We start from the raw sequence: 18,158 nt of genomic DNA on the forward strand, positions 1-18,158 counted from the left end.
TTATAGAGTACACATGTATTGGCACGTAGGCCCATGACTGTGTGGCCGTGCACGACTCCAACACCATCACTAAAGGTGTTACACAGGACTTTTGAGCATTTTTGCGCATTGTAATTTCAGAAAATGTCCATAATATATCTGCAGTAATAGTGGAATGATATTGTTTCACAGTATTACAGTATTACTACTTATTCACCTACTGATTTCTCCTGCCGGAGTGGGATCTGTTGTCAAAATGGGAAAGCTGTTCTGACTTTGTGGCTGTGTTATCTAGTGGAAATTGCTGTGTAATTTCCTGGTTGCACAAATTCTACACGGTTTGCTCAATTTCAGTTTATGTGACAAAACAATATTGTAGGGAATCATTGTACCATCTAAATCGCTGTGAAATATATTTTCAATAACAAAACATTTTGTTTTTACAGCTGTTTGAAGCTGGTGGACCAAAACCGCTGTTTGAAACTGGTGGACCAAAACAAAGTCAGAACAGCTTTCCCATTTTGACAACAGATGACTCTCCGGCAGGAAAAACCATTAGGCGAATATCACACCCAATCCCAAAACTGTAATACTATGAAACACTATCATTCCACTATTAGCGCCAGATATATTATGGACATTTTCTGAAATTACAATGCAAAATGTCCCCAAAATTCTATGTGTAGCACCTTTAAGTTTGCTGATGACACAATGGTGGTTGGCCAGATCACCAACGACGATGAGACAGCCTATAGGGAAGAGGTCAGTGACCTGGCAGTGTGGCACACTCCCAACAATATTGACAGGGCTGTAGTGGAGAGTGTCGAGAGCTTCAAGTTCCTCGGTGTACACATCATTAAGGAATTATCATGGTCCCCACACACCATCACGACAACGCCTCTTCCCCCTCAGAAGGCTGAACAGAATTCAGCATGGGCCCTCAGATCCTCAAAAAGTTCTACAACTGCAACATTGAGAGCATCTTAACTGGCTACATCACTGCTTGGTATGGCAATTGCTTGGCATCTGGACCCAAGGCACTACAGAGGGTAGTGCGTACGGCCCAGTACATCACTGGGGCCGAACTCCCTGCCATCCAGGACCTATATACCAGGCGGTGTCAGAGGATGGCCTTACAAATTGCCACCCAAGTCATAGACTGTTCACTCTGCTACCACACAGCAAGCATTACTCATGCACCAAGTCTGGAAGCAACAGGACCCTGAATAGTTTCTACTCCCAAGCCATAAGACTGCTAAATAGTTAGTTAAAAAGTTAAACCAAATAGCTACCCAGACTATTTGACCCTTTTTGCACTGTCTTTTGACTCATCATGTACGCTGCTGCTACTGTTTATTATCTATCCTGTTGCCTAGTCACTTTATCCCTACCTACTGTATATGTACATACAGTGGGGAGAACAAGTATTTGATACACTGACGATTTTACAGGTTTTCCTACTTACAAAGCATGTAGAGGTCTGTAATTTTTATCATAGATACACTTCAACTGTGAGAGACGGAATCTAAAAAAATCAGATTGTATGATTTTTAAGTAATTAATTTGCATTTTATTGCATGACATAAGTATTTGATCACCTACCAACCAGTAAGAATTCCGGCTCTCACAGACCTGTTAGTTTTTCTTTAAGAAGCCCTCCTGTTCTCCCCTCATTACCTGTATTAACTGCACCTGTTTGAACTCGTTACCTGTATAAAAGACACCTGTCCACACACTCAATCAAACAGACTCCAACCTCTCCACAATGGCCAAGACCAGAGAGCTGTGTAAGGACATCAGGGAGGGATACAATTGTAGACCTGCACAAGGCTGGGATGGGCTACAGGACAATAGGCAAGCAGCTTGGTGAGAAGGCAACAACTGTTGGCGCAATTATTAGAAAATGGAAGAAGTTCAAGATGACGGTTAATCATCCTCGGTCTGGGGCTCCATGCAAGATCTCACCTCGTGGGGCATCAATGATCATGAGGAAGGTGAGGGATCAGCCCCGAACTACACTGCAGGACCTGGTCAATGACCTGAAGAGCACTGGGACCACAGTCTCAAAGAAAACATTAGTAACACACTACGCCGTCATGGATTAAAATCCTGCAGCGCACGCAAGGTTCCCCTGCTCAAGCCAGCGCATGTCCAGGCCCGTCTGAAGTTTGCCAATGACCATCTGGATGATCCAGAGGAGGAATGGGAGAAGGTCATGTGGTCTGATGAGACAAAAATAGAGCTTTTTGGTCTAAACTCCACTCGCCGTGTTTGGAGGATGAAGAAGGATGAATACAACCCCAAGAACACCATCCCAACTGTGAAGCATGGAGGTGGAAACATCATTCTTTGGGGATGCTTTTCTGCAAAGGGGACAGGACGACTGCACCGTATTGAGGGGAGGATGGATGGGGCCATGTATCGCGAGATCTTGGCCAACAACCTCCTTCCCTCAGTAAAAGCATTGAAGATGGGTCGTGGCTGGGTCTTCCAGCATGACAACGACCCGAAACACACAGCCAGGGCAACTAAGGAGTGGCTCCGTAAGAAGCATCTCAAGGTCCTGGAGTGGCCTAGCCAGTCTCCAGACCTGAACCCAATAGAAAATCTTTGGAGGGAGCTGAAAGTCCGTATTGCCCAGCGACAGCCACGAAACCTGAAGGATCTGGAGAAGGTCTGTATAGAGGAGTGGGCCAAAATCCCTGCTGCAGTGTGTGCAAACCTGGTCAAGACCTACAGGAAACGTTAGATCTCTGTAATTGCAAACAAAGGTTTCTGTACCAAATATTAAGTTATGCTTTTCTGATGTATCAAATACTTATGTCATGCAATAAAATGCAAATGAATTACTTAAAAATCATACAATGTGATTTTCTGGATTTTTGTCTCTCACAGTTGAAGTGTACCTATGATAAAATTTACAGACCTCTACATGCTTTGTAAGTAGGAAAACCTGCAAAATCGGCAGTGTATCAAATACTTGTTCTCCCCACTGTATATACAGTTGAAGTCGGAAGTTTACATATACTTAGGTTGGAGTCATTAAAACTTGTTTTTCAACCACTCCACAAATGTCTTGTTAACAAACTATAGTTTTGGCAAGTCGGTTAGGACATCTACTTTGTGCATGACAAGTAATTTTTCCAACAATTGTTTACAGACAGATTATTTAACATATAATTCACTGTATCACAATTCCAGTGGGTCAGAAGTTTACATACATTAAGTTGACTGTGCCTTTAAACAGCTTGGAAAATTCCAGAAAATGATGTCATGGCTTTAGAAGCTTCTGATAGGCTAATTGACATCATTTGAGTTAATTGAAGGTGTACCTGTGGATGTATTTCAAGGCCTACCTTCAAACTAAGTGCCTCTTTGCTTGACATCATGGGAAAATCAAAAGAAATCAGCCAAGACCTCAGAAAATACATTGTAGACCTCCACAAGTCTGGTTCATCCTTGGGAGCAATTTCCAAACGCCTGAAGGTACCACGTTCATCTGTACAAACAATAGTACGCAAGTATAAACGTCATGGGACCACCCAGCCGTCATACCGCTCAGGAAGGAGACGCGCTCTGTCTCCTAGAGATTAGGAGACATAACCTGAAAAGGAAGGAAAACCTGCAAAATCGGCAGTGTATCAAATACTTGTTCTCCCCACTGTATCTACCTCAATTACCTCGTACCCCTGCACATCAACTCGGTGCTGGTACCGTGTATATAGCCAATTATCGTTACTCATTGTGTATTTATACCTCATGTTATTATTTTTCTATTATTTCTATTTTTCTCTCTGTATTGTTGGGAAGAGCCCGTAAGTAAGCATTTCACTGTTAGTCTACACCTGTTGTTTATGAAACTTGACAAATACATATGATTTGAGATTTATGCCTAGATATGTACAGTGGGGAAAAAAAGTATTTAGTCAGCCACCAATTGTGCAAGTTCTCCCACTTAAAAAGATGAGAGAGGCCTGTAATTTTCATCATAGGTACACGTCAACTATGACAGACAAAATGAGAATTTTTTTTCCAGAAAATCACATTGTAGGATTTTTAATGAATTTATTTGCAAATTATGGTGGAAAATAAGTATTTGGTCAATAACAAAAGTTTCTCAATGCTTTGTTATATACCCTTTGTTGGCAATGACACAGGTCAAACGTTTTCTGTAAGTCTTCACAAGGTTTTCACACACTGTTGCTGGTATTTTGGCCCATTCCTCCATACAGATCTCCTCTAGAGCAGTGATGTTTTGGGGCTGTCGCTGGGCAACACGGACTTTCAACTCCCTCCAAAGATTTTCTATGGGGTAGAGATCATGAGACTGGCTAGGCCACTCCAGGACCTTGAAATGCTTCTTACGAAGCCACTCCTTCGTTGCCTGGGCGGTGTGCTTGGGATCATTGTCATGCTGAAAGACCCAGCCACGTTTCATCTTCAATGCCCTTGCTGATGGAAGGAGGTTTTCACTCAAAATCTCATGATACATGGCCCCATTCATTCTTTCCTTTACGCGGATCAGTCGTCCTGGTCCCTATGCAGAAAAACAGCCCCAAAGTATGATGTTTCCACCCCCATGCTTCACAGTAGGTATGGTGTTCTTTGGATGCAACTCAGCATTCTTTGTCCTCCAAACACGACGAGTTGAGTTTTTACCAAAAAGTTCTATTTTGGTTTCATCTGACCATATGACATTCTCCCAATCCTCTTCTGGATCATCCAAATGCACTCTAGCAAACTTCAGACGGGCCTGGACATGTACTGGGTTAAGCAGGGGGACACGTCTGGCACTGCAGGATTTGAGTCCCTGGCGGCGTAGTGTGTTACTGATGGTAGGCTTTGTTACTTTGGTCCCAGCTCTCTGCAGGTCATTCACTAGGTCCCCCCGTGTGGTTCTGGGATTTTTGCTCACCGTTCTTGTGAACATTTTGACCCCCACGGGTGAGATCTTGCGTGGAGCCCCAGATCGAGGGAGATTATCAGTGGACTTGTATGTCTTCCATTTCCTAATAATTGCTCCCACAGTTGATTTCTTCAAACCAAGCTGCTTACCTATTGCAGATTCAGTCTTCCCAGCCTGGTGCAGGTCTACAATTTTGTTTCTGGTGTCCTTTGACAGCTCTTTGGTCTTGGCCATAGTGGAGTTTGGAGTGTGACTGTTTGAGGTTGTGGACAGGTGTCTTTTATACTGATAACAAGTTCAAACAGGTGCCATTAATACAGGTAACGAGTGGAGGACAGAGGAGCCTCTTAAAGAAGAAGTTACAGGTCTGTGAGAGCCAGAAATCTTGCTTGTTTGTAGGTGACCAAATACTTATTTTCCACCATAATTTGCAAATAAATTCATTAAAAAAAAATTTTCTCAATTTGTCTGTCATAGTTGACGTGTACCTATGATGAAAATTACAGGCCTCTCTCATCTTTTTAAGTGGGAGAACTTGCACAATTCGTGGCTGACTAAATACTTTTTTTCCCCACTGTATTGTATCAGGGTTGGGCTCAATTCAAATTGAAGTCAGTCAATTCAGGAAGTGATTTGAAGTGAAAATTCAAAAAATTCAGCAAATTTAGCAGGCGCTCTTATCCAGAGCAACTTACAGTTAGTGAGTGCATACATTTTCATACTGGCCCCCCCGTGGGAAACAAACGCACAACCCTGGCGTTGCAAGCACCATGCTCTACCAACTGAGCTACAGGGGACTGTTTGATAGTATATCTTATTTGACAGCATGGCATTTAAGCTAATGTTTATGGCAGTGCAAGTAGTTTTGATTTAATACACTCAAGGACTCTCTGGTTCATTTGGACTTCCTAACAGGCGCCCATATTTTAGGACACCAGCGAAGTACGTCAACTGTACCCAGTTTTCCCAGATATGTTTGCACATGCTTTGTGTCTTGGGTAGCTTGGGTTTGTTATCTTGGTTCTCCTACATGTATTAATTCACACACCCCTCCTCTCCCACACTGTCAGCCCGACATCATGTTGTCCCCGCTATCACAGAATACACACACTTTATCACACGCACATCGGGGTGGTTTGGACCACAGTGAAGTGATGAGGGTCTTCTCTATCTGTTGATAGCCTGCCCTGAATCATAGGGATGTCAGGGCACTGTCCATTATAGGGACTTGACCTTTGACCCTGGGCCTTTCACCACAGTATTCCCTTGGCTTCCCTCGCTGGCTGCCGATGAAGACATTCCTCTACCTACTCTTGGATTTCGGTTTTGTTCTACTTAAAACACGGAGAGCTCTCCCAGATTGGTATTTTGACAGCTTTCGCAGAGTTTCGCACCATGTTGTGGCTATTTTTGGTGAGAAAAATAACATTAGATATGATATCACTTCACTCAATATGATAAAGTATGTAAACATTGAATTCTTTTACCACATAAATGGGATAAAACTAGATTTACTAAAAACCAGGGAAATACAACCTTCTACATGTGTGAGTAGAATTGTGAACCCCTGTGTTATATAGTTGAGTGTTGGACAGTGAGAATCCTGTAGTGTCTGCTGTGTACTGCAGTGCAGGGGAGACGGGAACAGACTGAATGTGTACAGGGGCAGGGCTACCACACAAGCCTCAGGTCAGAGAGCGTGTAAACCAATCCTCGCAGTCTGAGCACATCCTCTGTGCTGGGGTCCCTCTCTGCCTTACACATACACACACAGAGAGAGACAGAGAAAGAGAGAGAGAAAGAGAGAGAGAGAGAGAGAGAGAGAGAGAGAGAGAGAGAGAGAGAGAGAGAGAGACAGAGAAAGAGTGGAGAGAGAGAGAGAGAGAGAGAGAGAGAGAGAGAGACTCGTCCATACACACATTCCTCTGCAGTCTCTATGAGGGGCAGGCTCAGAGTGTGTTGGAAGCCTGGTGCTGTTCTCCAGTGAGCCTCGCTCCAGTCGTTTAGTCACACAGAAACCAGAGCAGAGACGGAGGAGGAAGAGCAGAGCAGGGACACAAGAGGAGGTCTGAGGACACTATCCGTATGCACTGACCCTTGTATTTAACACATGTAGACATACATGCACACGCGCTGCGTTGATAGAGTGTAAAGAAGGACCATCTATATAAACATACAAGCTGTCACGGTGCAACACGTGTATGCAGCGAGCCCTGGACGACTGGACTTCTGTCTGACTTCTGACCGGACACATAGCACTCCAGCAGCCCATTACACGAGTGTGTGTGTAAGTGTGTGTGATCACACCGGAGATGCCCTCCAGACGTTCTCCCAGTAGGAGGTCCAGCATGGGGATGGATGACACATGTTCTACATCGACTGTGATCCTTACAGCATTCTGATCCACCAAAGGAAATACTGGCCCAAGACTGACCGCTAAACAGAAGAAAAGTCGTCCCGAAGCCAACGATAAAAGGACTTTACTTTTCAACCTTTCCCCCAGGCTGGTATGATGTTGTGGAACAAGTTTGCCTACCACTTGCTTTCGTTGGCAGCCCTACTGGTGGCAGTGGGCTGCAGCGGGGGGGAGCAGAGAAAAGGGGCAGATAGCAGTGCCAGCAGCGCAGGACAGGGCAGTACAGGTGGCAGCACGGGTAGCAGTAGCAGCAGTAGTAGTAGTGAAAGTAGTAGTAGCAGTAATCTGAGGTACCACAGAGTCCAGCATGGACAGTGCACCTACACCTTTATCCTACCTGAGGGCGATGGCAGCGGAGGGAATTCATGCCGACAAGGGAAAACAGCGACCCAGTTTAACAGCGCCAATGCGCTGCAGAGAGACGCTCCACCACTGGAACAGGACTTCGCTTCCCAGAAGATCCAACACCTGGAGCATGTCATGGAAAACTACACTCAGTGGCTGCAGAAGGTAAGGGAGAAGTGGTCAAACTGTCGTAAGCAATGCAATGCGGTGACTGGAGTCATAGTTGAAAGCTTGTGCAGGTGTTCTTTTATGTTTACTTTCTGAGTATGCATTGAAGCTGTTTGTGTTTATGTAAGGGCTACGTTGTTGTGTCTGGCTCTTGTGTTTTTTTTTTAGAATGATGTTCTCTGGCTTTCAATTTGAGGTTGTCTTAATCAAAGTCCTTACAGTATTGTCACGGATACATTTGTGTGCTCTATGGCTGGAGCTGTGGTCTACGACTCTTTTATTAATGGTTTAAGATCTTGGCGAGGATCTTGAATTGATGAATGATTATTATGACAAATGTACGGCTGTCACAGACCCACAAATAACCAACATCCATACATAATTTACATCCACAAAGCTGTTTCATTACGTAACTGTATATATTAACCATTGATCTATTTGTGTAAGTACCTATCCAAAAAACTCTGTGCTCCCTGAGCAAATTCCACCGATGTCCAGTTACGTTCAACACTGCAGAGGTAGTAATATGTCAGTCATCCAGAGTTCTCCAGTGTGCTGTCTTTTTAATGACAGGAAGTCTATAAGGACCCCTGTGAGAGTGCGAGGGAAAAATGCTCCCTCTATGTACTGCTACTCAGAACTTGCCATTAGTCCAGATTAGCTTTAGAATATAAAGAAAGCAAGTTAATAGAATCATCAGATATTTTCGAAGTACAGGATTTACTAACATGAAAGGCATTTAAAAAAAAACTTTTAGAAAACATACTCATTGTTGGGAATAGACTTGTTATAGGGAATGCATCTTCAATTTTCTGTTCTGTATCTATTGCCGTGCATAGTTGTGTATAAATCTTTATTTCAAAGCTCTGTATATTTTTTAAGGGTAACCTTCAAATTAGATTTTCAACAGGCAAGGGCAGTTAAAGTTTTAATACTTAATATGACTTTACAATTGGGTAATGTACAGTATTGCGGGAAACATAAATAATAATTTTGTAATGCAGTGCTCAGTGAATTCAACTGGGAAAACAATCAACCAACAAATATACTTCTCGTTAGGCTTGCCAAGAATTGTAGACAAGGGAACTAAGCAAATTTACTCTCTGTTAGGGGTTTAAGAGACGGATGCTTGTGGTGCATAAGACTCCGTCACATCCTTTTCCTGCAACAAATGAGGACCTGTTTTGTATTAGATATGGCGAATAATGAGTATTTTCATGGTGAGGTGTCAAGTTCCTTTGCCTCAGTATGAATAATAATTTGTTTGTAAAGCCAGTCAGGTGTTTAGGACCAAGAATATGGTTTCACTGTGACATTAATTAATTGTGAGGTCATCACTGATACAACTGAATTGCTTATCTTAGCTTTGAGACTCCTTGTCGCTGAAAAGAGAGACTATCTCTCTGAAATGAATGCTTTAATAAAATAAACAAACTCTAAATTTGGAAAAGAAGCTCTGCTGTACTTTTCACAATATTGTAACTTTACGATGAGATTAGGAGGGCCAATCTATGATGAATTGCTTAAACACACAATAGTTTATTTTTGTCTGTAAAATGTTGACGCAAAGCAAACAAATAATTGCACAGAATGCACAATGGATTTGATAGTTTACTCTGGAATTGTGGGATTAATTTAACTGAACATCATTAATACCTGTTAGCATGCTATGCTCTCTGCTCACTAGTAATTAGAGCACCTTCTTAAAAGCTATTGGGGCAAGTTTCTCAACAGTATTATTGCTTTTCATCTACCTTCGAAATGTTATCTTTTCACTCCTCAGGTTGTGAGAAATGGTCGTTCTTTATAAATGACCCAACATTTCATTCCAATGAACTGTTGATTGAGTTTGTAGTTAGGAAAGTAGTATAGATGTTATTCCTTCTTACTGTATGTTGTATCTCACACTAGTAAAGCACAAACATACAGGTATGTACATATCAATTCCCAAATAAATGTTTGGCTTTTGCTCAGAAACCACACATATCACTATACATCACTCGGTTTATCTTGTGTCTTGGAAGAGGAATTTCAATGGTAAAAACTGCTTTAAAACTTGAGATAAGCTGTGGGCTGTAAATGGTTGTGTGAATGATGACCTATATAAATGAAGAAAAACTATTGGAATGCAAAAGATTGTTCAGTGGAGAAAATTACATCACATAATGAGGACCATGACTGTACATTGAAAAAAAAAAGAAAAAAAAAAGATGTTGATTCAACGTACAATTGTAAAGCAGCTGCAATAAGATTGTGAGTTTGCTCAACAAAATAGGATTGAAGTTAATTCAACGAACAATTATAAGTCAGCCAGCTGCATTAGGATTGTGAGTTTGCTCAACATTTGGGCACATTTGGGCATATAGCTGAACCAACTTTGACCAGAGTTTGTTGAGTAAACACACTTTAACACATACAGTTGAAGTTGGAAGTTTACATACACTTAGGTTGGAGTCATTAAAACTTGTTTTTTAACCACTCCACAAATGTATTGTTAACAAACTATAGTTTTGGCAAGTCGTTTAGGACATCTACTTTGTGCATGACACAAGTAATTTTTCCAACAATTGTTTACAGACAGATTATTTCACTTATAATTCACTGTATCACAATTCCAGTGGGTCAGAAGTTTACATACACTAAGTTGACTGTGGCTTTAAACAGCTTGGAAAATTCCAGAAAATTATGTCATGGCTTTAGAAGCTTCTAAAAGGCTAATTGACATAATTTGAGTGAATTGGTGGTGTACCTGTGGATGTATTTCAAGGCCTACCTTCAAACTCAGTGCCTCTTTGCTTGACATCATGGGAAAATGGCTTGCAAGCCGAAGAACACCATCCCAACCGTGAAGCACGGGGTGGCGGCATCATGCTGTGGGGGTGCTTTGCAGCAGGAGGGACTGGTGCACTTCACAAAATAGATGGCAAGGAAGGAATATGTGGATATATTGAAGCAGCATCTCAAGACATCAGTCAGGAAGTTAAAGCTTGGTCGCAAATGGGTCTTCCAAATGGACAATGACCCCAAGCATACTTCCATAGTTGTGGCAAAATGGCTTAAGGACAACAAAGTCAAGGTATTGGAGTGGACATCACAAAGCCCTGACCTCAATCCTATAGAAAATGTGTGGGCGAGCAAGGAGGCCTACAAACCTGACTCAGTTACACCAGCTCTGTCAGGAGGAATGGGCCAAAATTAACTCAACTTATTGTGGGAAGCTTGTGGAAGAATACCCGAAATGTTTGACCCATGTTAAACAATTTAAAGGCAATGCTACCAAATACTAATTGAGTGTGTGTAAACTTCTGACCCACTGGGAATGTGAAATAAAAGCTGAAATAAATCATTCTCTCTACTATTATTCTGACATTTCACATTCTTAAAATAAATTGGTGATCCTAACTGACCAAAGACAGGGAATGTTTACCAGGATTAAATGTCAGGAATTGTGAAAAACTGAGTTTAAATGTATTTGGCTAAGGTGTATGTAAACTTCCGACTTCAACTGTAGCTCAAATTCTTGTCCTTTTGAAGTACAATCAACTCACAGAATAATGCTGATTTTCCCCTTGCCTGGAAAACACTCCTTTAGTAAAACTCGGTGGCAATCACAGAGGTCAGACTAGGGGCGGGGCACGCGTAGACAAGATGGCGTATTGAATAGAAAGCGGTACAAAACACCTCAAGATAAAAACATAATATTCAAAATCAGTAAGTTAGACTAAATATTAGCATTTCATATATTTGTAGTTAATATAATTCAATCTGGATAATAACACAAAACAGATTATAAGGCTAGAGAAATATATCGACAAATATTACAACAACACGCAACACCCAAACATGGCTGAAGATAAGCGTGGAGAGCCGATCCCCAAAAGGAAACGCGACTCATCGACTGATACAGATGATATATGCTTTTCACCACTGGGTATGGTAAGTGTGGAAAGCGACCTGTTGAAGTCGATAAATGACAAATTGGGCATACTAGAATTGGTCAGTAAAGACGTAAAAGAGTTGAAAGCGAGTCTTCAAATGAGTGACGAAAAAGCTTTGGTAATGGAGAAAGAAACCAAAAACTTAAAAGTGACAGTCTCTAAAATGGAAACGGACGTTAGGGAACTAAAAAAGGAGAACAACCTTCTGAGAGAAGCCTTACTAGACATCCAAACTAGATCGATGAGAGAAAATCTAGTACTTACGGGTATTCAGGAAAAGGAGGGAGAAATAACAGAGAATATTATGAAGGACTTCCTGCATACAGCGCTACAAATCCCACTCGAGGCTGTCGATAAAATCCAACTCGAACGTGTACACCGTTTTGGAAAAAGAGGACAGAAATATGAGCGCCCAATCGTTGCCAAATTTGCTTTTTTTAAAGATAAAGCTATGGTGAAAAGCCTAGGAAAAAGACTTGCTGGCACGAAAATAGGCATGAATGATCAGTTCCCGAGGGAGATTGTAGAAAGGCGCAAAGTTCTGTATCCAATCTTCAAGGAAAACAGATTAAAAGGGAAACGTGTTGCACTCGTGGTGGATAAACTATATATTGACAACCAAATGTTCAGAGACACAAAGACTACTCCATGGCTATTCTAAAAGTTGTAATAGAGGAGTCGAATATTGGAGCACCCGATACTAGCAATGATAGGGATTGTAATATTAAATAACATTTATAGTAAGTATAGTATTTTATAAAAGGATAAAATGACATAACAAGCAGAATAATACATCTTTAAATACAAATAATTAGAACATGGCTTTTTTGGCGGGAGGTTGTTGTTTTGGCGGATGGTTGTTGTGGTTGGTCCTGTGTTCTCTCTGGCGTCCTTTCCCCCTTGCGGCAGATGTGGATGCGGGTGCGTTTGCACGCTCGGCCCATTTCTTCCGCAGTCAACCATGTGTTGTGCATTTTTGTGTTTGAAAAGGTGCGGCGTTAAGTGAGTGAGAGGGGAAATGGTTGCATATCCCAGAGCCGACCGGGGGTCTATGAGCAGGGGTAGTGAGAGAGAGCTTTCAATTTTGTGTAGATGAGGGATATACATTTTTAAATATAGTATACATCTAATCTAATTTTTCATTGTCCTATCATGATGGGAAGATCCCTAACCCTATAACCTGGACACCCACCTGAGCGACCCATACACCAAAGAGAAGTTCCCATCTCTTTTATGGACCTGCTGTGAGTATGCAGCCTAAACAGAGAAATAAATGCGGTCAGAGACCTACTTGAGCAGCACCGCCCCCCTCAAGATTCTGAGCCTGCCTGGCAGGGTTGGTCCTACAAAGCCAGAGCCCCCTGATGGGGAGAGCATAATATACAAGGAAATTCTCAAAGCTGCTAATGAGAACCTTGACGACCTTTTACCTAGCCGGTGGGGATTCCGGTGGGGTACGCCCACCCAGGTAGTGGCAGTGCTGGCAACACTGGCTGCAGTAACCCATGGGGAGGGGGTCACACTCGGACGATCAGAGAGGGGGTTTATCATTGTGGCCCAGGTGGCACAAAATAATCAAAGGTCTGACCGCACGGAAATGCTTGGGAAAATGGTTACAACAGGGGATCAGAGTGTTTGTGTCTCAGGTGAAGAGGGTGGATCTGATCTCCATCACCCAGGACTTGACATAGATTAAGTAGATTAATCAAATCTCACATTGTTATCAATTTCTGCTCAATCTGCATGCTTTCTCAATCAGCTTTAACTGTATGTGCACTCGTAAATCAGGTTATTTCTCGAGTTGGGCTCTGGGATATAACAGCCGTTGAGTATCTGATTTTATGGTGGATTGTGGAGGAGGGGGGTTGAGTGTGTTGGAATATGTGAGTATGTGCGTGTGTGCTTGTCTGGCATCTGTTGTGGGGGGGTGGGGATATTGGGGGGGAGGGGGGGTATGGGATGGACCACGGGAATTATTTGCTAGGATAATAATTGCTTGTCAATGAATGAAATGTAATACAATGGCAATCCGGGTTATATGTTAGAATCCTACGCGTGAACTGCCAACATTATTACACATATTAATTGATAATGATGGAAAATAGGATATGCATAATTTTTTTTAAATAGTTATATAGATATATATATAGAGAGGTGAAAGCATTGGAAATGCTTTTGGCGGTTAATCTGCTTCTGTTTTGTGGGTGGCACTGTGTGCTGTTTTCGATGGATGGGTCCTGGCCTCTCGGGGCCTTAGGGATCCGGAGGGATGTGGGTGGGATGCTGATCACTGGGATGACGGCTCAACTTGGGATGGGGATGGGCTTTAGCGGGGGAATTAGTGGAGAACAATTGAAGGGTTACTCCGTAGCAATGCAAACATCACGGTACAGCTATATGGACACTCAATTATTATGGTATTTTTTATTGGTAAATTTACAAAAATATATATAATGATAAATAGACTTGAAACTTGTATCTCATTATGGTGTATGGTGAAATAAGTATAGCCAGTTATAATTGTAATGGCTTAGCTGATAATAACAAAAGAAGAACAATATTTACATGGCTCAAAGAGAAGGAATATAATATATATTGTATACAGGAAACTCATTCAACAATTCGAGATGAAGTAGCGTGGAAAAAAGAATGGGGGAAATATACTTCTCCCATGGGAAAATAAATTCAAAAGGGGTGATGATATTAATTAATAGTAATTTCGATCCGAATGTGCAAATTGTCCAAATAGATACGCAAGGTAGATGGATTATTTTAAATATGTTATTGGACCATAAACAGATATGGCTCATTAACCTTTACGGACCAAATAATGATGATCCACAATTCTTTGACAATATATATAATAAATTATCAACCCTGCAAGCAATTCAAGACAATATTATTATGGTGGGGGATTATAATACTGTTTTAAATAGCTCAATGGACCGTAAAGGAAATCACACCACAAACAATCACCCACATGCTCTTAAGGAAATTGTGAATGTCATGGATACATTAGAACTAGTAGATATACAGTGAGGGAAAAAAGTATTTGATCCCCTGCTGATTTTGTACGTTTGCCCACTGACAAAGAAATGATCAGTCTATAATTTTAATGGTAGATTTATTTGAACAGTGAGAGACAAAATAACAACAAAAAAATCCAGAAAAACGCATGTCAAAAATTATATAAATTGATTTGCATTTTAATGAGGGAAATAAGTATTTGACCCCCTCTCAATCAGAAAGATTTCTGGCTCCCAGGTGTCTTTTATACAGGTAATGAGCTGAGATTAGGAGCACACTCTTAAAGGGAGTGCTCCTAATCTCAGTTTGTTACCTGTATAAAAGACACCTGTCCACAGAAGCAATCAATCAATCAGATTCCAAACTCTCCACCATGGCCAAGACCAAAGAGCTCTCCAAGGATGTCAGGGGCAAGATTGTAGACCTACACCAGGCTGGAATGGGCTACAAGACCATCGCCAAGCAGCTTGGTGAGAAGGTGACAACAGTTGGTGCGATTATTCGCAAATGGAAGAAACACAAAAGAACTGTCAATCTCCCTCAGCCTGGGGCAAGATCTCACCTCGTGGAGTTGCAATGATAATGAGAACGGTGAAGAATCAGCCCAGAACTACACGGGAGGATCTTGTCAATGATCTCAAAGCAGCTGGGACCATAGTCACCAAGAAAACAATTGGTAACACACTACGCCGTGAAGGACTGAAATTCTGCAGCGCCTGCAAGGTCCCCCTGCTCAAGAAAGCACATATACAGGGCCGTCTGAAGTTTGCCAATGAACATCTGAATGATTCAGAGGAGAACTGGGTGAAAGTGTTGTGGTCAGATGAGACCAAAATGGAGCTCTTTGGCATCAACTCAACTCGCCATGTTTGGAGGAGGAGGAATGCTGTCTATGACCTCAAGAACACCATCCCCACCGTCAAACATGGAGGTGGAAACATTAAGCTTTGGGGGTGTTTTTCTGCTAAGGGGACAGGACAACTTTATCATCAAAGGGACGATGGACGGGGCCATGTACCGTCAAATCTTGGGTGAGAACCTCCTTCCCTCAGCCAGGGCATTGAAAATGGGTCGTGGATGGGTATTCCAGCATGACAATGACCCAAAACACACGGCCAAGGCAACAAAGGAGTGGCTCAAGAAGAAGCACATTAAGGTCCTGGAGTGGCCTAGCCAGTCTCCAGACCTTAATCCCATAGAAAATCTGTGGAGGGAGCTGAAGGTTTGAGTTGCCAGACGTCAGCCTCGAAACCTTAATGACTTGGAGAAGATCTGCAAAGAGGAGTGGAACAAAATCCCTCCTGAGATGTGTGAAAACCTGGTGACCAACTACAAGAAACGTCTGACCTCTGTGATTGCCAACAAGGGTTTTGCCACCAAGTACTAAGTCATGTTTTGCAGAGGGGTCAAATACTCATTTCCCTCATTAAAATGCAAATCAATTTATAAAATTTTTGACATGCATTTTTCTGGATTTTTTTGTTGTTATTCTGTCTCTCACTGTTCAAATAAACCTACCATTAAAATTATAGACTGATCATGTCTTTGTCAGTGGGCAAACTTACAAAATCAGCAGGGGATCAAATACTTTTTTCACTCACTGTATGGAGGCTTAAATATACTGATCTAGTGAGATATACATGGCGGAGACTGAATCAAGCTAGTCGTCTTGACTTCTTTCTTATCTCATTCTCGTTGGCACCAAAAGTAAAAAAAAGTGTTAATAGGGGACAGAATGCGGTCGGACCATCATATAATAGGCATATACATTACTCTTACTGAATTTCCACGTGGGCGAGGATATTGGAAATGTAATCAAAGCCTATTGGATGATAATTTATTCATAATTAGAACAAAGGAATTTATAACTGACTTTTTCCAACATAACATAGGTACAGCGAATCCCCTTATTGTATGTGCCTTTAGAGGCCATGCAATTCAGTACTCATCTCGAAAACAAAAGCAATTTAGGTCAAAAGAGTTTATACTAAGAAAGGAAATAGAAAGTCTAACAGAACAGATAGATGACAATAAAAACTGTAACATAGAGGCTCAGAATAAATTAGAGGAAAAACAAAAAGAAATGGAGAAACTTATTCAAGAAAGATCAAGTGTAATATATTATAAAAATAAAGCAAACTGGATGGAAAATGGGGAAAAATGCACAAAATTATTTTTTAATCTTCAACATAGAAATGCTACCAAAAATAACTTCATGAAACTGGTTACAATTGACGGAGTCACCCATAATTCACCAAATTATATTTTGAAGGAAGAAACAAAGTACTTTAAGCATATGTTTTCTTTTCAGTCGCCTCCATCTCCTCTAACTGAAGCTAATTGTAGAGATTTGTTTTCTATTGATAATGTCAAATTAACAGCCACACAGAAAGACTCATGTGAAGGTGAAATTACAGAGGAGGGACTTCTGGATGCAATTAAAGACTAAGTCTGGGAAAACTCCAGGGTTGGATGGCATACCAGTCGAGGTATACCAAACCTTTTTTGATATACTAAGAGGACCGTTATTAGCATGTTTTAACCACTCCTATGTAAATGGTAGATTATCTGACACTCAAGAAGAAGATCTCATTATTACTGAAACAGGATACAAGTGGAAAATATAAAGATCCAGTCCATTTACAAAATTGGAGGCCCCTTACACTTCAATGTTGTGATGCTAAAATTCTAGCAAAATGTGTAGCGCATAGAATTAAAAAGGTATTGTCGGATATTATTAATTCTAATCAGACAGGTTTTTTACATGGAAGATACATTGGAGATAATATAAAGCAAGTATTGGAAACAATAGAACACTATGGAAAATATGGGAAACCAGGCCTGCTATTCATAGCAGATTTCGAAAAGGCATTTGATAAAGTTCGACTGGGGTTTATATATAAATGCCTGGAGCATTTCAATTTTGGAGAATCTCTTATAAAATGGGTCAAAATCATGTATAGTAACCCTAGGTGTAAAATAGTAAATAATGGCTATTTCTCAGAAAGTTTTAAACTGTCAAGAGGAGTGAAACAAGGTTGTCCACTATCGGCATATCTATTTATTGTGGCCAAAATCAGATCCAATAATAATATCAGAGGATTAGAAATCCAGGGCTTAAAAACAAAGGTGTCATTGTACGCTGATGATTCATGTTTTCTTTTAAATCCACAACTAGAATCCCTCCACAGCCTCATAGAGGATCTAGATACATTTTCTAACCCCTCTGGATTACAACCAAATTATGAGAAATGTACTATATTACGTATTGGATCACTAAAAAATAAAAAAATTACATTACCATGTAGTTTACAAATAAAATGGTCTGATGGTGATGTGGATATACTCGGAATACATATCCCAAAGGAAATAAATGATC

General features: G+C 41.1%; 1 protein-coding gene across 2 annotated transcripts in view; it reads left to right on the forward strand.

The window, feature by feature from the left end:
- The first annotated feature begins 6,834 nt into the window (after positions 1-6,834).
- angpt1 (angiopoietin 1) overlaps positions 6,835-18,158 on the forward strand; it is a 90,303-nt gene continuing 78,979 nt past the window's right edge. For both annotated transcript variants that reach the window (XM_041902993.2, XM_041902994.2), the window contains exon 1: positions 6,835-7,811. In XM_041902993.2, coding sequence (XP_041758927.1) covers positions 7,395-7,811 — 417 coding nt within the window. In that variant the 5' untranslated portion in view covers positions 6,835-7,394. The remainder of the gene's footprint in view (positions 7,812-18,158) is intronic.

The sequence above is a fragment of the Coregonus clupeaformis genome, chromosome 17 (assembly GCF_020615455.1).
Source record: "Coregonus clupeaformis isolate EN_2021a chromosome 17, ASM2061545v1, whole genome shotgun sequence".
In the NCBI taxonomy this organism is placed as follows: domain Eukaryota; kingdom Metazoa; phylum Chordata; class Actinopteri; order Salmoniformes; family Salmonidae; genus Coregonus; species Coregonus clupeaformis.